Source organism: Thermobia domestica, chromosome 16 (assembly GCF_964235325.1).
Source record: "Thermobia domestica chromosome 16, izTheDome1.hap1.1, whole genome shotgun sequence".
Lineage (NCBI taxonomy): Eukaryota > Metazoa > Arthropoda > Insecta > Zygentoma > Lepismatidae > Thermobia > Thermobia domestica.
Window position 1 is genome coordinate 41,830,373 of NC_137469.1, and position 25,337 is coordinate 41,855,709.

Below are 25,337 nucleotides of genomic sequence, written 5' to 3' on the forward strand. Positions count from 1 at the left end.
TATTAGGAGAAAATTACTAATTCACATATAAGAATATAAGGAAAATGCAACAAGATTTTCTGCTGACTGAAGTATATAACTCATTTCCGATAAAAATGTTACATAATACGCAACCGTGCAGTTTCAGACACCTGCCACCTACGGCGCTAGCTGTAGGCAAACACAAACGGTGACTCGTTTGGGAAACTGGTCTCGCGAAGACATCCCGTCAGTTATTCGATTTCTGTGGGCAAAACATGTAACCGCGGCTGAAATTCACCGGCAGCTTATAGACGTTTATACGGAGAGACTGTAATGTCTCGTCAGCATGTCGCAGAATGGTGTCGACAGTTTGCTCCTGGTAGAGAAAACGTTACCGACGAGAAGCGCAGTGGCCAATCCAGCACGGACTTAACAGATTTGAACAGCTTGCGTGGGGGAACTGATTCAGAACAACACGAGGATCACGTTACAGCATCTGATGGCGAAGGAGGCTGTCGCTTCGCTTCAGACGAGGAGGTGAAACACTTCGTGACAACGTGCTTGAGCACGCATGGACATGGTATTTACCAGGAGGATATCATCAAACTTATCCCACAATGCGACAAGTGCCTCTATCGATATGAAGGCTATGTCGAAAAATAACCTAATCGTACTATCTGTTGGCTGTATTGGTTGTATGAAATAATATAAACACGTTTTGTAACCTTACTTTCTGGTCACTCCACATAATTTATCGAGGCACCGCGTCGATCTACCGAAAAGATTGCACCTTTTTTTATTTTCTCTAGGTGCCCAGTGTGTGGAGAGAGGTGTCAGTGGCAAGCATTGTAATTAGATACTCGAAGTTTTGATTGAATTGCCCGCAGTTTCCAAGACCCCAATTTTTTCAAGATAGCGCCCACACAACAGAGGGCATTTTGTGCTGGAATACGCAAATACAACGTCGGTTGTCATAGTTAACGCAACTTTTGGTAACAGTTTGGGGTCGATTCACCTGACAGGAATTTTATTAGGTGTTGCCATACACAACCGCAAAGTCAACAGGCATAATGTTCGAATCTGGGGTTCAGAACACCTCTCGGCGAATCATTGAGCATCCCATAAATTCTTTAAATTTCTACTAATTTGCAGTCTTGTTCAGAACGAAGCCTTATGATCTATTTTTCTTTGCAGAAAGAACTGTAACGGGACACTCGTATCTTGAAATGCTCCAGATGTAGTTGATATAAAAACTTGAAGAGAACTCCCGACATTTCATTTTCCAACAGCATGGAACTCCACTCCACTTCCATAATGACGTGAAAGGGTATCTGAATGAGCACCACCCACATCGTTGGATAGGTCGTACTGGTTCTGTTGATGACGCGTTGTTAAGATGGGAACCCATGCAACTTCTTTTTATGGGACTTCGTCAAACACCGCATCTCTTTAACAAAAGAGACACTGACCAAAGCTTAAAACCCACTTTATTTTAAACCATGAATAGTCTTACTACCGCATCTCTGTCCCACCATTGCCTCGAGATCTGACAGAGCTGCGAGAGCGGATCACAGAACCATGTTACAAGAGAGATGTTGATTCGAGTACGGACGAAACAGATTATCGACTAGCTATCTGCTGTGTCACGAACGGCGCACATACTGAATCTTTGTAAGGGAAGTATAAAAAAACACATACACTTAATATATATTACTTTGCTTTTGTATATAAAGGATTTTAATATCACATTAGGGGACCCGAGAATAATTTTTTGAAAAGGGTACATTCTTTTGCGGACACCCTGTATAAAATGTCCCCGTAAAACGATAAGTGTCAAAACTCTTCGGACAATATATAGGTATATTTTCAATGAGGAGTTTACATATAGATTTTCGTCTTTTTAGTTTGACGGATTCGTGAGATCCTAAATTTTTCGCATAAATTAGATTCTTTCGCTCTTCCTTAGGATATGCATTTAATCGAAGTAAAATAATAAAAAGGTTCAAGGTACTTAATAAATATATCCAAAAATTCAATTGAATCGGTTCTGACGTTCTTCCCTGATTTGATCATACACAAAATCAGTTTCATTTTTATCTATTGGTGTTTGTTTTTTTCAAGTACCCAGGCTTATGAGATACAATCCACTACTTAAAGTGCGCGCACAGAAAGCACGCATGTTCGTTTGACTGCCATGAAGGACCATTCCATACATATAAGGTAAAATACATAATAGTATATAATGCACTTACAGTAGCCTCAACTGAAATATCTACAATCGTTGGATTGCCCAGCTACACATTCTTAGCAGACTGATGGTTAACTAGTGACATCATTAGTAACTCAATTGGCAGAGCATCTGCTTATAACAGTCACCAGGCTATAGAAGTATTTTTTGTGGACGCTCTGTATATCTCATAAAGATAGCAATTATTCTTCAATTTATACTTTGTTTCTGTGACGCAAATAATTTCTTTCTTCGGTGGGAACCGTTTCTTCCCACGCAATAGGACAAAGGAGTCTTTTGTCGTTCACTCATACATATATCTGAAACGTTGTTTTCTGGTGAGAATATTTTAGTGAGCGACAAAGAACTCATTCATTTTCTGAACTATATATATGATAGTCATATATTTCTCTTACTTGCATTCTCAAGTGTTTCTTCCTTACTCATTAATATGCAAAGACCACATTCTATAGTTATTTGGAACTAAATTAAGTGCACTCTTCAATCATTTATGGAAATATTGCAAACCAACTGCAAGCCCGCCAGAGCGACAACAACTATATCGCTCTGCCAGTTCGTTCTCACGATGAAGTTATCGCAATAGCTTGTGCATCGTGGCTAGCGAACTGTAAATTAACGCCAATTCGTTTGACATTCAATTTGCATGTACACTCATGTCCAAAATGATTGTCACATATCTATAACTGTCTTCTTGTAAGAATCTATTTTGATAATGATTTTGCAGGGTACTTTTAATACCGATACTATGTGTAATAGTCGGGAAATGTATGTTTGTGGTAAATTTCATAGGAAAAGAATTATAAATACGAAAATTAGAATGAGTAAAAGAAAATCTTGTTAAATGGACAAGAAAGTTTTATTTTCGTTTTATTATTCTTATTTACTGCTGTTTTGATATGAAATTGCCACATACATGTCTTTGCCGATTATACACATACTAACACTGTAAGAAATACCGGGCGAATTCGTTATCAAATTATATTCCTAAAACAACATATTTATAGATATGCGACAATAATTCTGGACATAAGCGTACATACACGTGACTCAATCTGATCACATTTTAGAATGAACTGCCAACATTGACCAATCGGTAAATCCGGCTCGGACCTCGTGCGTTTCAGTTCGAGGAGTTTTACTCCGTATCTCCGAGGAACCACCACGTTCGTTGGATTGGGCATAACATTATGTAAAGGGGCACAGACTAATTAGCCGGTAAAGGACTCATACGACGGCTAGCCCCTCAATAGTGAAGTCCCGGGTTCGCAAACCCAGTGCGTACCAGTTGTAAACGCGCCCTTCCACATTCTCATTCTATTTTGGCGACTGTCTAAATTCTTCTGCTGGAGACTAATGTCAAATTCTGTGGATTTGTGCAGCAGCTACTAACTACTTCGTGGGATCATACCAGTGCTAATCCCCGATGTGCGTTAATGGTGTGAAAAGTGTCCATAGTGAAACCCCAATCATAATCGTTTATATATATACACAGACTGTCTCATAATTCGTGTGTAAACTTTATAATTTCATAATACTCAGAACTCGTAAAAGCTAGAACTGTGAAATTTGCAGGCAATTTAGAGGAAGGTCGGAAGATTTGTTTGATAGCAAAACGAGATCGCGGGTGTTACTGTTTGCGGAGTTACAGGGTCAAAGGTCAAAATGCGATTTTTTCCTTATGGGATTTCAATGTTAAATAATAGTCTCACATGCCATTTTTTTTTTTTTTTTTTTTGAATATCCATCTCCGGTAGCAAAAATTGGTATATCGACATAAATTCTGATCCGAAACAATGTGATAACGATAAATGTGGGCAATCGTGACCCGGTGACCTCTAGCAGGTCATCTGTGACCCTTGAGGAAAAAGCTCCCTCTTCAGCAGCTTATTGTACACAACTAATTCAGTTGAAGATAATGTTTAAAAAAATAAAAAACATATGCACAAAGGATCTACCGAACATCGTTTTTAACAAAACGAAGAGATCAGCAATATCATCAGAGGTCAAAGGTCACGTAGTTAAAACGTTATATGTTATTTGATGTGCTAACAAATAAGAAACTGTGACATTGGAAATAATGCTTTGAAGCGCCATATAACACATGCATAAAGATCCTTCCAACGAGTGTGTATGGGCATAGGGAAAAGGTCATTATAAAAGGTCAAAGGTCACGTAGTTAAAATGTCATGTTATTTGATGTGTTAACAAATAAGAAACTGTGACATTGGAAATAATGCTTTGAAGTGCCATAGAACACATGCATAAAGATCCTATCAACGAGTGTGTATGGGCATAGGGAAAAGGTCATCATAAGAGGTCAAAGGTCACGCAGTTAAAAAAAATTCATGTTTGATGTGTTAGCAACTATGAAATTGCGACGTTTGAAAAATGATTTGAGCTACCATTGAACACATGCATAAAGGTCCTTCGAATTGGTGTGTAAGGCATAGCAAAAAGGTCAACAATGTCATAAAAGGTCAAAGGTAACAGTTAAAAAATGTAATGTTTGAAGTGTTAACAAGTATGAAACTGCGATGTTGGAAGTAAGGATTTGAGCTGCCACTAGACACATGCAGAAAGAATCTTCGAATTGGTGTGTGTGTGTGAGGTCAACAATATCGTAAAAGGTCAAAGGTCACGCAGATAAAATTTCTGTTTGATGTGTTAGAAAGTATGAAACTGAGACGTTTGAAAAATGATTTGAGCTACTACAGAACATATGCATAAAGGTCCTTCGAATTGGTGTGTATGGGAATAGGAAAAAGGTCAACAATTGCATAAAAGGTCAAAGGTCACGCAGTTAAAATTTCATGTTTGATGTATTAGTAAGTATAAAACTGTGACGTGTTAAATACGGATTTGAGCTTCCATAGAACACCTGCAGAAAGGTCCTTCCAAGGTGTGCACATGACCATAATGAAAAGGTCGATATTGCCATAAGATGAAGAAGCCTAATTTTGTAATTCAGATTTTCCAGGCAATGGTAGGTATGTTTTTGATGTTTAAAAATAGAGCATAGTATGAGTCCCACCTTTTGTTAATTACTAAGCTTTGCAAAACTGCATTCGAAATGTTTTTTTTTTTTTCTTTCTTTCTTTCTTATTGAAACATATTAATAGCTATTTACTGCACAGAAATATTTGAAATACTGTCTTACCTGTACAACAAACACTGACGTCCTTGTAGACTGTAAATCTTTTTAGTACTTTGCAATTTATTCCACGTGATCTCCGTGATGTGATAAACTTAAGTTCACTCTGTGTATAAGAGTCTTTGTGAAGATTTTTTCAAGAGTGTCTGGAATTATCTGTTCAAAGGCACGCTGTATCGATTGTCGAAGTTCTTCAAGTGTTATTGAAGGAGTTTTATGAACTTGTTGCTTAAAAAAACAGAAAGAAGTCGCATTAGGACTTCTAGCTGGCCACTCAACATCAGAAACTATACGTATTAAACGGTTTCCAAATCTTCCTCTTAAAATTTGTAATGTTGCCCTAATACGATGTGGTGGAGCACCATCCTGTTGAAACCACATATCATTGTGTGGATCAAGATTTAAGCGATCAAGTTCAGGGAAAAGAAATTCTCGCAACATACTTTGGTATGTAAGTTGATTAACGTTTCCTTTAAAGAAAAACGGCCCTATTACAGTTGACGTTAGTTACATCCACACCATAATACCCCTTTGATCTGCACAGCGTTCAATTATTTCCGCCGGTGGACTGGGTCCCAAGAACCGTTCATGTGACGAAGACACCGTTCCATTAAAAAAAAAAAAAAAAAAAAAAGCTTCATCTGACATTGTAAGTTGAAATAAAAACATGGTATTTTCATTTGTCTATCAACCAGTTGCAAAATAAAGTTCTGGCACCGAAGTCATCATCATGTAATTTATGTACAATCTTCATACTGTACGCCTTAACCTCAAGCAAACGCAATATCCTACTCAACGAACTTCTTTTAACGTTGGGTGCAACACTCCGGCGACGGGTGATATTTTCTTGGTGAACTAAGCACAGAACGCGAACCACTTTGCGTTTAGTATCCTCGGTAGAGATCCTTACAGGTGGTCCTGCATTTCGTTGTCGCTGAGAAAGATGTTCCTTGCTAAAACAGTTATTCCGAAACTGTTTGTAAAGATGAAGAATTTGGATATTTCTTATTTACACACCCCACCGTGCAAACGCCTTTCTCCGCGTTTTTGTAACCTACTTCCTACTAAGAACTGTAGGCAAATCGGCACGTTGTTCCTTTGTTAGAGTATCCATTGTGACTTACACAATTACACACACACACTTCCAAAGACGTAGGCCTATGAGTATAGGGAAAATAAGAAATATAACAGTTTTTGTTTTCTTACAAACTCACAAGACACACAAGATTCACAAACTCGTTTAATTTCAAGCTCAACTCCACACTCTACTGCCACACTGTCTCTGTCCAACCAGATTATCATTCTAGTAACACCAAACCACCCTCGTGAACGAAACAGACTGATTATTTGACGTGAGTCCAAAACATAAACAGATCGTGTTTATGCTTCAGTTATGAAAGGGTATAAATAAACGATAAGAGTGCGTCTCTTTCTACATATGGGGAAGCAATGTATTTCCAGTGGAAGTATTTTTATTTTCTTCTCAATTTCCTAGATAAGCATCAAGTAATATTAAGGCTGCCATATTTATTTTTCATGAGAATACGGGACATCTTTGTTCTCCCCTCAAACTTCCAACACAATGCATTGCTTGGAAACAGTTTATTTTTAATGCATTATCCTTTTTGATATGGATACAAAGAAATTACGAACAATCTGTACTACAGTCTGTTCTCAGTTTATATTTATATATATATAACTACTGAGTGATTTGCATTTACATGTGATATTTTCATTGGAAAATGCTACCCAAATAATATGTTTTTTAGAATCTATTAGACGAAAGAAAATCGTGCACCCACTATGCCCTAGAATGTCCTGCACACAATAGTGCGCATTCTATAATGACTTCCTAAAATTAAGTATTCTTGTTATTTAAAAGAAAAGATTTCCGAGAGCCCAAATAAACATTCTTAATTGTATAAACCATACCAACTAAATTAGTTCTCAAACATTGCCGTCTCATACTTGTCAATATACGAACTATAAAATTCTTATTTCGTGACCTTTGACCTTTTATGACATTGTTGACCATTAATTATGCATGTATTCCATAGCCACCTTTTTACATGTACTCTATGGCAGGTCAAATCACTTTTCAAACGTCACACTTTCATATTTGCTAATATATAAACTATGATGTTCTAACTGCGTGACCTTTGACCTTTTATGACATTGTTGACCTTTTTCTATGCCCATACACTTCCCTCAGAAGGACCTTTCTGCATGTGTTCTATGCGAGCTCCAATTATTCTTTCTAACGTCACAGTTTCACACTTGCTAACACATCAAACATGACATTTTAACTGCGTGACCTTTTATGACATTGTTGACCTTTTTGCTATGCCCATACACACCAATACAACGTTCTTACAGAGCTTGGAATACCGAGAAAGCTAAATAGATTAATTAAGATATGTTTAAGTGAATCCCAAAGTAAAGTCCGGGTAGGAAAATTTTTGTCCACGAGCTTCCACGTCGAAAATGGCCTGAAACAAGGAGATGCGTTGTCGCCATTATTATTTAACTTTGTGCTGGAATACGCCAAAAGGAAAATCAAAGATAGCAATCAGGGCCTAGAGTTGAACGGCATTCACCAGGTTATGGCATATGCTGATGATGTAAATTTAATAGGGGATGATAGGAGAACAGTAGAAGTAAATGCAGAGATCTTATTAAACGCTTCCAGGGACATGGGTTTAGAAGTAAATGCAGAGAAAACTAAATACATGGAAGTGCGTCGGGACCGTAATACGGCAAATTGTGGAGGCGTTAAAATATTAAATAATGCTTTTGATAAAGTAGATACTTTCAAATATTTAGGATCAATATTAACAGACGAAAATCATATTCACGAAGAAATTAAATGTCGACTAAAAGCAGGAAATTCGTGTTACTATTCGGTTCAAAATCTCTTGTCGTCACGAATTCTGTCGAGGAATTTGAAGCTTAAAATATATAAAACGATAATCATGCCTGTTGGTCTGTATGGTTGTGAAACATGGTCGCTTACTCTGAGGGAAGAACATAGACTGAAAGTATTTGAGAACAGGATCCTGAGAAGAATATTCGGACCCAAGAGGAACGAGAATGGGGAATGGCGGAAGCTTCATAACGAGGAACTACATAGTTTATACGGTTTACCCAACATTGTTAGGGTCGTCAAGTCTAGGAGGCTTAGGTGGGCAGGTCATGTAGCTAGAATGGAAGAAAGTAGAAACGCTTTCAAAGTCTTGACTGGTAGACCCATAGGAAAATGACCATTAGGAAGACCTAGGCGCAGATGGGAGGACAATATTAAGATGGATCTCGCAGAGATAGGAATACAAAGTAGAAACTGGATGCAATTAGCTAAGGATAGAAGTCAGTGGAGAGCTTTTGTGAACGCGGCACTGAACCTCCGGGTTCCATAGGCCATAGAGTTAGTTAGTTATACACACCAATTGGAAAGATCTTTATGCATATTTTCTATGGCAGTTCAAATCCTTATTTCCAACGCTAATACATCAAACATGAAATTTTAACTGCGTGATCTTTGACCTTTAAGGACATTCTTGATCTTTTTCCTGTGCCCATACACATCCGTTGGAAGAACCTTCATGTATGTATTCTATGGCACGTCAAATCATTTTTCAAACGTCGCCGTTCCATATTTTCTAACACTCAATTGTGATATTTTACCTGCATGACCTTTTACGATATTGTTGACCTCACACACACACCAATTGGAAGATCCTTGCTGCATGTGTTCCATGGTAGCTCAAATCATTTTTCAAATGTCGCAGTTTCATAGTTGCTAACACATCAAACATGAAATTTTAACTGCGTGACCTTTGACCTCTTATGATGACCTTTTCCCTATGCCCATACACACTCGTTGGAAGGATCTTTATGCATGTGTTCTATGGCCCTTCAAAGCATTATTTCCAATGTCACAGTTTCTTATTTGTTAACACATCAAATATGACATTTTAACTACGTGACCTTTGATCTCTGATGATATTGCTGATCTCTTCGTTTTTTTAAAAACGATGTTCGGTAGATCCTTTGTGCATTTTTTTTAACATTATCTTCAACTGAATTAGTTGTGTACAATAAGCTGCTGAAGAGGGAGCTTTTTCCTCAAGGGTCACAGATGACCTGCTAGAGGTCACCGGGTCACGATTGCCCACATTTATCGTTATCACATTGTTTCGGATCAGAATTTATGTCGATATATCAATTTTTGTTACGGGAGATGGATATTCAAAAAAAAAAAAAAAAAAAAAGGCATATGAGACTATTACTTAATATTGAAATCCCATAAGGAAAAAATCGCATTTTGACCTTTGACCCTGTAACTCCGCAAACAATAACACTCGCGATCTCATTTTGCTATCAAACAAATCTTCTGATTTTCCTCTAAATTGCCTGCAAACTTCACAGTTCTAGCTTTTACCAGTTCTGAGTACTAAGAAATTAAAGTATAATAGTAGGAAAAAATGAAGCGTAATTTTGTTGGTGAAAATATTTATATGTTCAGTGTTGAGTGTTGTGATTATCTTTTTCTCCCACATTTTTTAAATATTGTTTTATTAAATACTAGTGTCATTTTATTTAATGTGTTTTTGTTACATGTATGAATAATATTTGTGTGTGCCGTGGTCTGAGCGACCGTCTGAACGTCCATGAGGATTTCGAGACGAGACATCCGAACCTTTCGGTGCTTAATGCTCATCTCATTCTTGAGACCGGAGGGCGATCCGGGAAAAGTTCTGTAATGTCTTTTTGGAAATATTATTCAATGTCTTAACCAGGTAAGTTCAGGTCTACTGAAAATATTCATTGGCGAGACAGAAGGGGGACAGATCCGGAAAACGGTTATATGCTCGAGGTTCAAGTCTTGGTTTATTCGTCCTTTCAGTTATACAGGGTGTTGCAAAAAGAGCTGAAATACTGACTACATTAACATTTGCGTGTGTTTTGGCACTTTATACCTGCAACCTCTACAGACAGTGGCAAGTTATTTGACAGTGACTTACAGAAGGAAACCAAAATCGGTGATATTTAACTGGACATAAGAGTTCGAGTTCCCGCATTTCCAGCATTCAGATATATCTTTGTAATTACATCGCTGATTTGAATCTTTCCGCACTTAAAAGTGTATTTGAAATAATGTTAACAAAAGCAATAAAAAATTTTTGACATAATTATATTAGGGAAGCGAGGAACTGAAACCTAATGTGCTATTATTGGTTACACGCAACAGTACGAAGGCGAAATATGTCTTTTCCTCATGGCCACCGTGCGTGGTCTCGGTATGTAACTTGTCTCGAATAGAAAACTGATTAGTTGTTCGGATCCCATTTTAAACAGTAGGTAGCATCTCATGTTGCCTTGGTGTTGAAAAGAGCTATTATACTCAAAAAAATCCTATTTAATTGATCATATAGCCTCGGTGCTGAAATGTTAAACTCAAAGCAATTCAATCCAATGGCGGTGAAATCTCTGTCCCTCTCCACTCCCCGCTTAAAATCCCTTCTATGTATAGTCAGTGTTACACTTTTGTTTTTGGTTTGTGCAATTCCTTTTCGATCTTTCCGGACTATAGCTAGCTAAATTTCACATTTAATGTTATTAAATTTCATCCTTAATAAATATACACACACACACATTACCTCCATTAGGAAAACGCTGTTCGTTCTCGCAAGCTGCACCAATTGACAAGACTGTCTCCAATTCATGCAAAGAGGTTTTTCCACCAATACATGCTTTCCACATTCAATCATTAATTTGGCCACTGGAAAATGTTGTGTATGGATGGTACCGACATATACCACTTCTGTAAAATGAAACAAAAGAAATAGTAAGTTCAATGTTGTAAAGATTTTTTTAAAAATTTTATTTTAATACACAAGATGTTGTGCGATGTACTGGTCAAACTTTGAAATGAAATCTTTAGTCTAACGTTTCGTTTTTAAGCTTTTTACATTAACAAATGCATGTAAAGAACGGTGAAAGAATTGGTGAAATGAAAAAGACAAAACGAGAAAACAAACATCATCTTGTATAATACCCTTGTAGACATGGCGTTATCTACCACAAACTCAAATGATCACAGAATCAAACATAAATCCTCCTGTATACGAGGTGAGCACTCTGTCAAACCACTGTGTTTCCATATATAAACTGGGAAGACATTAATCTTTACATTATATAAAATGCAGCAATACTCTAGAGAAATGACACAGAAAACGGCCGTTCCTTAAAATCAAATAGAACTAGAAAAAAAAAACTGCAAATAACCGATTTCAAATCACATCAACTCCTCTAACAAGGGGAAAGCACACTTTGGTAAATGAACTTGGCAGGGTTGGCAAAAACCATGGTTTTTATTAAAAAAACCAAAAAAACCGGTTTTTATGGTTTAAACCAGGTTTTTTTGGTTTAAACCAGGTTTATTTGGTTTAAATAATTTGCTCTTTGTATTCATATCATATATGGACAGAAATAAGTTTGTTTCGCCTTGATGTTATTATGTAACAGCCGGGTTATGCTGGAAGGGGTCACATAAGCTTAAAGCGGAATAAAAACTGCTTCTCGAGTTACATCCGAGAGAAATTGTCCTCCATTTGAACTCGGAACCAGGACTAATTGGCCACAAATGCGATACGTCTGCCGACTCACTCACGAAGAAATCCTGATAAAAATACGTTGTACTGACCTTACATAGGGTGACCAGACATACTCTTTTTAAGAGTATTATACTCTTTTCGAGGTTCATATACTCTATACTCTTTTTTCCTCCCAAAAATATCGAATTATACTCTTTTGTGGTATTTTCAATTTCATTTAACGTTTAATGCATTTTCCCATCGAAAATCGCATTTTTTCCTGTAAAAACTTGGACGTTGACAACACTATTTAGTACTTCGTAGTAGCAGACCCGCTGCTCTGTGCTGCATTTCTCGTCCTTGTTGCATTGTAGGGTTGCAAGATTTTCTTTTTGCAATAGAAAAAAATAATAATATAACTAAACTATTTTTAGTAGTTAGTACTAAAACTATAGTAAAGACGGCAAAATTAAAGTGATAGGTTTATCCAAACTTTCAACGTTTTAATTATTAAATTGTTTGAGTACCTGGAATGATTTATATTTTCGGAACGTATATCTGGTATTCCTACAGTACATGGCCCGGGATTTTGTTTTCCCTTCAAAGTGAGTCAGTTCTTGGTAGTGGGAATCGCGCAGTGATTATTATTCTAATTAACGTGCGTACGTACACTCAATTATATTATTCGAGGATTGGAAGGATTTATTTTCTTAACAGTGTCGCGAGAAAATGTCAGTATAATCAAGCGTTTGAAATAAGCTATCCATTAAAAGGGCCCGCAGTAACGATGTTTACAAAGCATGGTGCACGGTATGTAAGAAGGAGTTCTCTATAAAAAATAAAGAGAAATACGATATAGAACAACATATAAAATCTAAATCGCACACTGAATGCCCATCAACTTCCGAAGCAGGTAAGTTGGATAGTTTTTTTTCACCACAGAATCTTCAGAAGAGCTAGATTTAATTCGACTAGAACTTGTGTGGTCATCACTCTTTTAGAAGCATGGACTGCACTAGCAAACTTTTGAAATCAACAGTTAATAAAAAATTTGCATGTGCGAGAACGAAAACGGAGGCTTTGTTAACAAATGTGGTGGGTGTGTGGTCAGAAAATATTTTAAGTAATAGTGTTAAAAAGGCTCCTTTCGTTGTTGTTGCTTGTGATGCTTCCAATTGTAAAGCAACCAAACTCATGCCTGTTTTAGTGCGGTACTGTGAAGTAGATACTGATATTAATGTAAAAACATGTCTTCTAAAAATTCATAGTATATCTAATGAAACCTCGGAGATTGTGTCGAACGTATTAATGGGTACATTACGTCTGTTTTGTTTGGAAAATATGGTCATCGGTTTTGTAGCTGATAATGCACCAGTAAATTTTGGAAGCATAAAAAAAAAAAATAAATAAATAAAAACAAAACAACAGGAAACTTGCATAGCGAACTAGAATGCAGGTTGAAGAAATATATTTTGCCTATCGGATGTGGGGTTCAAATCCTTCACAATGGAATTTCTGTGGCGTGTTCGAAAGTAATACCGATCGATGTTGAGAATTTGTTTTTTAAAATACACAACCATTTCAGTATTTTTACTGTAAGGACAGAAAATTTGAAAAACTTTTTTGAGTTCATTGGCTATCATTATGAGGGTCTTTTGTATCACTCAAAGACGAGATTCTTGTCTCTGCTTCCGTGTGTAGAAAAAATTATACGTCAGTATGAACCACTTAAGGGGTACTTTTTGAGTGATGAAAATGCTCCAATAGCTATAGTCAATTTCTTTCGAGACGAAACAAGTGAGTTGTGACTGTATTTCCTGCATGCTCAGCTAATCTTGTTCACTGAAACAATTACAAAATTTGAGAGGGAGGAAAGAACAGTGACTGAATTTTCTGTTGAATATTTTGAACTTCTGAGGAAATACAAAGATAGAATTGAACAAAACCTTTTTCCGTTTTCTGCTAGAAATTTACTTACGAAACTTGTAAAAGAAGGGAATATAAAAGAGGAATATGCCTACACAGTGTCAAGAAGGTTTTACTCTGAAGTGATAACATACTTAGAGTTGTGGTCACAACGTTTTATCGGAGAAGTAAACAAGATGAAACATTTACTACTTGACACATCAGTTACCTATGAAGAATTTCAGGAGTCGTTTGCATATTTCTATGATCAGGTAAAATATGTAGACAGTTCGTTGGAATTCAGTGATAATGATATTTTTGACACGTACTGTGCAATATCCAGATGTGTTAAAGAACACTTTGAACAATGGGGAGAGAAAAGAGAGACAATGATGGGCAAATGGAAAATAGTGTACAAAGATTTAGTGCGGGCTGGGTCAAATTTGAAAGTGATTGTGCCACTCGTGCAATTCTTGTTTACTTTACCGGGCACTAATGTTGATTGTGAGAGGCTCTTCAGTGCTATTAACACTTACTGGAGCGAGGAAAAATGTCAACTCACAGTGTCGACACTGGAACAAGTGATGAAAGTGAAGTTCAATGTAAGCATGACCTATGAAGAGTTCAGACTGGCAATAAAGGATGACATTAACTTACTCAAGAAAGCAAGATCGTCGCAGAAGTATGAATCATGGTAAGTAAAGCCGTTTTAAGAATTTAACTCATTAGCATGCGCACTGGATAAAATACTGTTTCATCTTGTCTTCATACTTAGTCATTTTTTTTATATACTCTTTTGGATTTAAAAAAATCTGGTCACCCTACCTTACATGCTTCTTAATATAACTGTCAAGAGTTATTTCAAGACAAAAAGATGAACAGTTGCACAAGTGAAACCATTATACAGAATTACATATGGACAATTTCAAAGTACTACAGAAGAACTAATTTAGTTCAAGTTAGTTAACAACGACTTTTATTGGTCCAAATTAAAGAAATACAACGACTTAATTTGCATATCAGTTAGAAAAGTGACTAAAGATACGAATTATTTCAGTCCACTTTGGCTCTCAGACTCATTTATACATAAATAGATACCAAAGATACTTCTCATTTCACTAAATGCCTCTCGTGGGGTCTGTATGACCCCACACACACACACACAAAGTACGATGTATTTTATCAATAGTAAACATTGAAACAAAACAATATTTAGAATTTTTCTTTGATTGCAATTACACAACAATAATAACAGCTACAAAAAATCACAAAACGAACATTTATAAACTTATATAAAAAAGTTGCTTTTGTAGTATAATCTTTTTGAGTAATGAATGGGGAATTTAGGTCTGAATATAATACGAATAATGTACGGGAGTGAAAACTGATAACTCACAAATGTGTGTTCATCAAGATTTTACAAACACTTACACTTTTACGAATATTTTTCGTTTTTTGGTTTAAACCAGTTGGTTTTTTTGAAAGAAACCAGCTGGTTTAAACCTTGGTTTAAACCATGGTTTAAACCACCTTGGTTTAAACCAGCCAACCCTGGAACTTGGGGACATCTTTGGGAAGGTAGTAGTGCACAATTAAAGTGTTAATATTACAAACTGGAAGAGCGCAATAGCCAGAAACAGCGGAGAAAAAGGCTCTTAAAATTTCCGACTCGCCGCATACATGATACGAGGCATTCAGTTATCAAGTGACGGTGTGGCAGAGTAAGAAGCATCAGCGACTCATGTGCAAGGGTCCCTGGTTTGATCCCCAGTTGTCTTTTTTTTTTCTTTAACCAATAAAGTACCGGTAGCCATTTGTAACTACAAATAAAATACTAATTCACCGTATGTTTATAATGCATAAAACAATAGAAATGTTCAAATCAGTTGTAAAACCTTCAACACTCTTCCAGTTTGTAATGTTAACACTAAATGTACACTACTACCTCACGAAGGATGACTCCCGCCCATTGTAAGAAAGGGTGACTGAAGAGTCGACCAGCAAGTCGTGAAGTAGCCAGAATGGAATAACGTAGGAACACTTTGAAAATTTTAACTGGAAACCTAATCAGAAAAAGACCATTACAACGACCTAGGCGCAGATGAACAACAATCTCGCAGAAATAGGTTTACAAAGTAAAGACTGATCCAGCAGGCTAAGGACAGAACTCAATGGACAACTTTAGTGAATGTGGCATTGAATCTTGGGGTTCCATAGGCCATAAACTTAGTAAAGTATTTAATAACATTCTTTGTTTTTGTGTTTCAGTAAACTTACCTACATCAGGATCATTAGCTAATTCTTCGTATGAACCATATGCCTTACGAATTCTATGTCTAGCAGCAAACTCTTCAGCGCGGTCCAGCTGTCGAGCTGCAACTGCTACAACCTCATGTTCGTCTGCAGACAATGTGGATAATGCGGTCACAAAATCATGACTTATTTTGCCTGCACTTGCTATACCCCATTTAATAGGTGCCATCTATAAAGTTAGAGAAAAATAACGATCAGTATAACAATACTCGATTGTTACATGTATTTCTCAAATATACAAGTAAATGATAGTTTTAGAATTTTCTTTCTCGCGCGTATTTTGCAACAATTAAAAAACTATAAAGAGTATTAAATTATTAAATTCTGTATTATGTATTAAATTCTGACGATGATTATTCAGAAAACCACATTCACACATAAAGAATACATTTAAAAATGGAAAACTTAACTTAACTGACATGTGTACGTATATGAGGACCCAAATTGTAGAAAGAATCTTGTTTTTGAACGAAATGTAACTTTAGCCGATCGAATTATCATCTTCAAATATGCTATCATTAATAATAATTTCCACCTAGCAACGGAAGATTCCATGACGACTGATAATATCAAGGACACGTCATTACGTCTATAAATATCATACAGTATTTTCTTGAAAAATAACCTCATAAAAGCACATATTCTATTAACAACTTAGAGAAATAAACTGACATATGATTACAAATATTAACTTGAACAAACATTGCTCTATTCTATCATTTAATAACTGACGAAATTTTTAATTGGAACTTCCATCATCTTTCTCAGGGATATTTTCTTAAAGCAACCTAGCAAACTGCTACTCACATTTTTTGACATCACTCGTTACAATATAGCAAAAACAAAAACCTTTCTTCTAGAGAAAATGTTCTACATACAACTCTCTATTATAAGTAACAAAAGATACACTCTCAAATATCTGAACTTGCGCTGAACCACTATGGAACTTGACTTGAAATAACTCAGTAAAAAGCACTAAGAAGTCTATTGAGTGCATCACATTGAACACGAGTAGAAAATTAGTATTATTTATAGCAGAGTTGGCTGGTTTAAACCAGCTGTTTTTTTAACATTTAAACCAAAGAAAAAATGAAAAAATGCTTTAAATCGTGTAAACTTTATGGTGACGTTTCTACATATCAAACCATTTGTATTAGTTTTATCTCCTTTTCACCTTTTAATCGAGGTGTCTCATGTTCAATTCTCGGTGGAACCACAACCCTTCTTTCAATTGTAAACCAAGTTGCTGTTTGGACGTCACTTTTAGCGAAAGCTCTCCTTGATATCCTCGGTATTAGATAAGGATGCTAAGCCTAAACATACGAAACAAAGCCTGCTTGCTTGAATGGCTGTTGTTTATAAAGAAGCCAAGCTTGCTTAAATATACTGATAGAAGTTGGCAAAATTTATCGACTGCCTACGTAGCTTCCAACATTAGCTTAGATTGGACTTTCAATTTTCATTTTATTGAATGATATCTACATACTAAATTTATAATTTAATACCTCAGTTTTAGCGTACTGATTATGATACGTTGACTTTAAAATTTTACATGCAAAGCAATAACGGGATTTTTCCGTTATTGCTTTGCATTTAAAGTAATAACAGGATTTTCCCGATGGCTAAAGCGGTAGTTTCCTGATTTATATATAATTCTGTATAATCGTTTCACTTGCACAACTGTTTATATTTTGTCTTTCTGAAATGACTCTGGACAATTATATTAACATTGTAAAGATCAGTACAACGTAATTTTATCAGAAGTTCTTCGTGAGTGAGTCGGTAGACTTATCGCATTTGTGGTCAATTAATCCCGGTTTCGAGTCCAAATGGAGGACAATTTGTCTCGGATGTAAGCCGAGAAGCGGTTTGGATTCCGTCTTAAGCTTATGTGACCCTATCCAGGAAAACCTCGTTGTTGCTTAGTACCACCAAGGCGAAACAAACTTATTTCTGTCTATTTGTAATATAAATACATTGAGCTATTCATTTAAACCAAGAAACCTGCTTTAAACAAACAAACAAAAGAAAAAAAAAAGTTTTTCAAAAAAAACTTTTTTTTGCCAACCCTGGTTTATAGACTCATAGTATATAAATAACCGTACAGTTCGTTGTAAGGACCAGTGTTCGCCCCCTTACTGTGTTTTATTTTTTGAATAAAGGATTAGTGTAAAAAGTGTATATAATTTTGTTACTGATAAAGTTAAGTCTGGCCGGACATATATTTAACTACATATATACATATTACATGTTATATATTGATAATTTCAACTTGGATATTGCTTACTTATTTGTATGTGTATATCTGCTTAAACTGTGTATTTCTTGCTTGGTTTTCTTTCAGCTTTATTTAACGAACTCACATTCAAGTTTTTTCTATATTTTTTTTTTTCTTATAGCAATCGATGGAATTTTCCAGAGGCTTGCGACGGTTGCTCGTATTCAAAAGAGTTTTTGCGGATTTTTAATAGTGTTGTCAACGGCTCGAGCGGCTTAGCTCACGGCTCAGTCACCACCGAGCCGAGCCGTTGGCTCACCCCGACCGAGCCGACGTCTTACTTGAGCCGATGGCTCATTGCAAGTGAGCCGAGCCGAGCCGGAACTCGAGCTGAGCCAGTGGCTCAGGACTCGAGCCGAGCCGGTGTGGCGCAACATCGTCCTGATTAACAACAAAGAAAAAATACAAGTTCTTTTAGAAATATTCTTTCAGTTATTAATAAATAGATGGAATTAATAAAGCAAAACAAGTCTCTAGATAAACACACAGGATGTCTATATATATATATTAAAAAAAAAAAAAAAGCTGTTACACGACCTTAACAATAATAGTTGTAGACACACTCAAACTTTTACATATTTGTACTATTATTTCATTAGTTTTTCGAATGATATATACAGTAGAGTCACCGATTTAAGAGATTGATTAACAAATGAGTTACTGAAACTCAAATATAAAACATTTTATTTGTCTTCGCGTAATCCAACTTCGAAAATTGGGCTTTTGTTTTAGCATTTCGTGGCAAGTACTTAGCAGCTTCAATCACAAATTTATTTCATTGCAAAACAACTAATTATCTTAATAAACTGCATGAAATATTAACTTTATAATTACAAAGGTTATGACAAAATAACCAGATGAATCTGAAGACATGTCCAAAATACGTATATTTTATATCAATTTTTCACTTATAACATGAGCCCTCTATGGTTGAATGTGTAACACACCTATGATAGACGAAGAAGTCCTCAGGTTTGATTACCAGTGGGGGCTAAAGAAACACACAGTAGTTGGAGTTTGGAGGTTGAGTGGTAGTTGCAGTTCGGAAGTTGAAATTGAACCGAGTGAACTAGTGTTGTCAACGGCTCGGCTCAGTCACCATCGAACCGAGTCAACAGCTCACCCAACCGAGCCAGCTCGAACCCTCAGCTCAGTTAGGCCGAACCGAGGGCTCATCGCAACCGAGCCGGCCGGAGCTAACGGCTCAGTTGAACCGAGCCGAGCCAATGACTCAGATCTCGACCCGAGCTGGCTGACATCACTAATTTTTAAGCGAAAATAAAAATAAGTAAATTAAAAAAGAGAAGGGTCTTCGACCATATAAAAGAGAAGCCTCTCACAGAGAATAAATGATTTCTCTGGAGCCTGAGTGATGGCGTTAGATTTTCTGATTTTATAAGGAAATAAGTAGGAACTAGCCTAAGTGATGGCCAGAGGTAGGAATGAGTGATTTTCTTGGTCTGAGTAATGACCAAGATTGTTAACATTTAGCTAGCTAGTGATAAGCTTGAATGATAGCTTATTGGGATAAGTGATTCTAATTATCTTCGAGATAGGAGAAAGTAGGTTATGCACTTGTGTTTTAACCTCGGAGACAGAAGCTTGAGAGAATCAGTCTTTCGGCTAAGTGATGTCCATTGACAACAAGGTCTCTAACATTTGTAGACGGAAAGTTGTAGTCACACTTTCCCGATAGAGGTAGTCGTCAAACAAAAATAATAAGGGAGTGACGGATCGGTGGAGTCTGATTAAATAAATTTGTAGGAGTCTGTTGGTCTGAGTGATGATCATCCGACTTAAGGGATAGGTCCCTGAAGTGAAAGAGTTCCGGATTTATTATTTTTATTATTATTATTATTATTATTTTACCATAAGGGATTTCGTCGAATCACTTTCATTTCGTTTATTCCTGAATAAATATTTATTTACCCTGATAAGATTAATTTTCATTTGAGAATAAGACAATCTATAATATTTGATAGTAATTTTTATAATTTGTTTGTGGTTTACTATGATTGGATTCCCTTAGATAGCCGAAACAGTCTTGAAGGAGCGAACCACATCATCATATGTGCCAATCTGGAAAGTTTTGAGTAATTTCAAGAAAATTTCAGGGTGGATCTGTAAAAGTTCAGATATGTAAAAGTGGAACTTTTGTTGTTGGTATTAATGATGCATTGGTAAACATACATTTACTACCCACAGCAAAGGTTATTATTTGATATTTCCATATTACAGGCTGTCCAGGAAGTTTTTGTAGACTGGAACTAACACCATTTTGCATAAAAGATGCTAAAAAGGAACCTCTGGACGTATAAACATGTCTGCCTACACTTCTGCACATCAGTGTAGTGAAGAAATTCCCTAGGTTTATATTAATACACAAGTATGTAACAAAATCAAAGGAAATGTAGCCGCATTATTTTGATTCCATACTAGCTTCAGTACCCGTTCTTTGCACGGGTTGAATTAGGTTCAAGAAAAATGTTTGAGCCTCCTCTCCCCCTTAGGATACACACATCAATGAAAATGTGGTAAGATATTCTATTTCTGGCATGAATTTTCAACTCCTTTCTCCCTTTAGGATACGCCCTTTAAGGAAAATTACAAGATAATAACCCAGCATGAGGTGGTACTATGTTCTAAAACTCATTTGAAACTGTTCAGCCATTTCCTGTGACACAATCACAATCAATAAACGTCGTCGATTTAAATGTGAAGAAGGAAATTATAGAAAACACCTTTCTGTTCCCTTAAAACTGAAATTTTCAAAAAGAGGAAGTGGCATGCCTCCTTATTTTTAGTGAGGTGTTTATGTACCGAATTTCATCTCCCTAACTTCACGTACCCACGAGATACTGTAATTTTGGCTGAAATTTTGAACCCCCTTTACTTCCATTACGATGTGTCCTTTAGTCAAAGTAACACAATAAATACATTAAATAATAATAATGAACTGTGTTCCAAACATCATTTCAAACTGTTCAATCATTTCCCCCGTGATGTGATCACAAACAACAGGCAACATCGCCTTCAATTAAACAAAGGAATTATGGAAAAACACCCCCTCCACATAAAACAAAATTCCCCAAAACGTTGCAACACATGCCAACTTATTTTTAATGAGCTTATATACTTTTTTTTTTTTTGGCAAGTCTTTACTTTGAGTCAAACAGTGACTTTAATCGGTTCTTATAGGATCAGTCACTTCCTGGAACTGTTACTGCCTGAGTCACTTGTTGGAACTGTTCGTTCCTTCCGTGTGACGTTCTTAGTTGAGATTGGCGGTAGTTCATATTTTTCCCACTAGGTGTCCGTACAGTCATATGATAGTTTGGTAGTGTGATGTCGCATGTTCTGTCTCCTTGTAGGAAGTGTAAGTAAGCACGTGGTTGAAGGCTGAAGGTATTTCTGACGTATGGTAAAAGTGGGCGTTTATTGTTTTTTCTTGTTTGTAATAATAGCAAGTGCCCTTGCTTTAATAAATCGACGTCTGTGCGGAAAGGAGTATTTTTCAATAGTGTGAAGTTGAGTAGTGCGCAACTGCGCTTGCTATCTTATTTTTTCGTGTGTGGAATCAGCAATTATGTATTTTTACTGGCATGTATGGCGGCGTAAATTCGATGATAGTCTGTCACTTGGAGAGCGATATTTTCAATTTTTACGCCATGCTGGATCTGTCTATCATTAGCGGTGAGTGTTTTCATTTTTTAATTGATATTATTTTTATTCTTGATTTTTTTTTTCATTTGAGTATTTGGCAAGATCTTCCTTTGTATAGAACAGTATGTATAATGTTAAGAATTATAGTATAATCGTAAGTGCAAGGGGCACATCAGCTTGTTTTAAAAATAGTGAATTACTTATAGGAGGAATGGTGTTTAGTAACATTTTGGCCCTTTTACTTATAGTATAATTCTTAACATCGTACATTACTTTCACTCTGATAGTAACTGTAAGCGATTCATCTGATCCGGTTCCGAGAGTTTAGGAATGATTCCTAAACTGCTCCGGGAACCGGATCAGATGAATCAGTTGAAGTCATTGTTTGAGTCAAAGTAAAAAATTGCCGTTTTTTTTAAAGTATTATTATAGCTAAGAACTCACTTCAGGGCAGGTAAGCACTGTATATTCAAAAAATTATTTTAAACTGCTCAACCATTTCTCCGTGTGAAACAGGCAACATCGCTTTCAAATTATACCGTAGAAAATAGTCCCGTTCCTCCACTTAAAATGGAAACTCTCAAAAACACTGGGACACGGTCCATTAACTTTCAATGGGAAGTTCAAATAAAAAAAATGTCGTCTTCCTAACTTGACAGAATCATGTGGTACTAAGATTTACGCATAGATTTTAACTCTCCGTTTCCCCAAATAGAACACGCATTTTAATCAAAGTAACTTGATTAAAAACCTACTTCCAGTACATGATAACTGCATCAAAAAATGCATTCCAAACGGTTTAACCGTTTTCCCATGTTGCGTGCGCAAACAAGATTCTTTTCGTTTTTACATAAAATATTACATTTGAACAGTGGTACAGCGAATTTGATCGAGCGCAAATAAAATTCATTATGAATGATTCCCAAACCCTTTCTGTTTTCAATTATTTTTGTTCTGGTGATTTATACATATTTTAAGCCAATTTTGAAACTAGACATACACTAAGGAGTACGATTAAAGAAAGTACTTATAATCATCATATTATTATTTCAATCCAAGTTTTGAAATATAATTTTGAGGTGGGCTTTTTGGATTTTACCCAATAAAACCCACTGGGGAATTTTTGGCTGGGGAAAATTCCAACAACCCTGCCTCAAACACATCTATTTGTACAAATGTATAACTGTCAGGTTCTTTGCAAATAGCTAATTCACCTCCCGTCACAAGCTGATTAGGGGGAAAGGCTCAGTGTGTCGAGACAGGAGCACTAGCAATGGTGGGTACATAGGACTACATAAAACGTTTATACCTCAGAATTAAATTCTCAAATTGGTCGACGGTTTCTAGCAAAATAATGGACATTTTGCTCGTTTGAGTGCTGGTTAAATATGTAAAGAGAGCGGGAAGTTGTGTTTATCTTTTTCAAAGCAGTTATAAACATGGAACTATTTGGCAAGCGGAGCGAACCACTTCATGCAAGATTACCGCTTGGTACGATTGTGGGAAACTAACGAGCAGTTGTACTGTGAACATGTGCTCTTTACCACATAGTATTCCATCAGAAAGACATGATGAAGTGAAGTGCTATAACAAGGCAGTGTATAAATAATTATAGAAGTATTGCAAATCTCTACAACACACAAGGCATGTATTTTATGCCATATAAAGTGTTTTCCACTATCCTCGTTTATGCGTATACTCACCGTCACTGACCCGCGTGCCCCCTATGGATGTACGCCCTCGCTACAGCTTGGGCCTTCTTGCTGCGCTCCTGCCCTTACTCGGATAAGATACCATTCGTGCTTTTTAGTAACCTACCATGCAGTTTCACTATACGGATCTATAGTAAAGTTTTAATAGCAGCAGGAGCAGGAACGGGTTAGAAGCCCCCAGGGGTTCTGTTCTCGACATAAAATGATCTAATTAGACTTCCCCATACAATTTGCCGTACATTTTACAATCTGTGGATTCGTACAGTAAAACTGCAGCAACCTAGCACAAGCTGGTTCGTACTTTATGCAGTTTTTATGTCGTACGTCCACACTGTATTTATACTAAACTCGGATTAACTGCTCCTGATAAGGAGTCCGAAATTAAACAAAATGAAGATTTTTGATTTTTAAATTTCCGTAGCTTTTATTATGCTTGTTGTGGAAAATCAAGCAGACGACTAACTTCGGAATAAATGACGTACAATGTATTAACTTGAATATGTTTCTTAAATACTATTGTGCACTGAATTCAAATATTTTTCAGTTATTTTTTACACTCTGTTCATCTACTTTCAAGGTAAATGTTTAGTAAATTGGATAGTCCTCTCAATATCCACTAAACAAACATCTTTGTGTTATTAGTAATGAGCTCATATATTTGGGTGGCAAGTTATTGGCAATCTATTTTTGGCTATTTCATGCTCTTAGTCAAACTACTCATATTTACAGATGTTTACTCTACTGCTCATATATACGAAGTTTTGATATCCTCATTTCTTGAGTTTCTAACTTGTCGTTATTACAAACAAGTCCGTTTATTTTTATGTGCAAATGTTAATTCAGGCGTATTTGGTTACAGAAGAAGACATAATTCCCTACAATTTTCTTGATTCCGTACGTATTTCATTCAATTCATGAAGTTCACATTTTTTTTTCTACGTTTGTTTTACACACGTTACACTACGGTGTGCACGAGGAACCGGATTTAACTTTAAAACAAGCTGAATTACCCTTATAAATTAAACGAGCATTTAGCAATATTAAACCTAAGGAAGAAAACCATCATTTGAACCCATATTAAACGTCATTAACAACGATTTATTAAAAACCAACCTTCCCGCCTGCAGATTGCATACGTCCAAAGGATTTTCCGGCTTCAGCCATGTCGCATGTCATTCTTTTGAAAGGATGCCAGGTGCATGCAGAAAGTTTTACTAACCCCACCTACGCTATTGGTGAAAGCCATTTCCTTCCTTCCTTTCAAGCTTTCAAAGCGTTATCCTTGATGATTCACGGAGACGATAGTATTTGATTTACTGAGAATGGGCCAAATCCTAATTGCATATATAATAAATGCAGTCGATTATTTCTTTTATTCTTCAAGAGAGAACATTCAAAGATAATGTGATTTAACCCTTAACTGGTGACTTTATGTTTTTGTAACGTAACTGGTGAGCTGGAGTGTGACAAACACCATTTTAATTTTTTCTTGAAAATTTAAGGTGGCAACGAA

The 25,337-nt window shown here is 36.2% G+C and overlaps 1 protein-coding gene across 1 annotated transcript in view; it reads right to left on the minus strand.

The window, feature by feature from the left end:
• LOC145673041 (trans-1,2-dihydrobenzene-1,2-diol dehydrogenase-like) overlaps positions 1-25,092 on the minus strand; it is a 60,331-nt gene extending 35,239 nt beyond the window's left edge. The window contains exons 1-3 of the mRNA XM_081742374.1: positions 24,938-25,092; positions 16,136-16,340; positions 11,018-11,181 (exon numbers count right to left, since the gene is read on the minus strand). Of these exons, the coding sequence (XP_081598500.1) occupies positions 11,018-11,181; positions 16,136-16,340; positions 24,938-25,000 (432 nt within the window). The 5' untranslated portion in view covers positions 25,001-25,092. The remainder of the gene's footprint in view (positions 1-11,017; positions 11,182-16,135; positions 16,341-24,937) is intronic.
• Between the last annotated feature and the right edge of the window lie 245 nt (positions 25,093-25,337).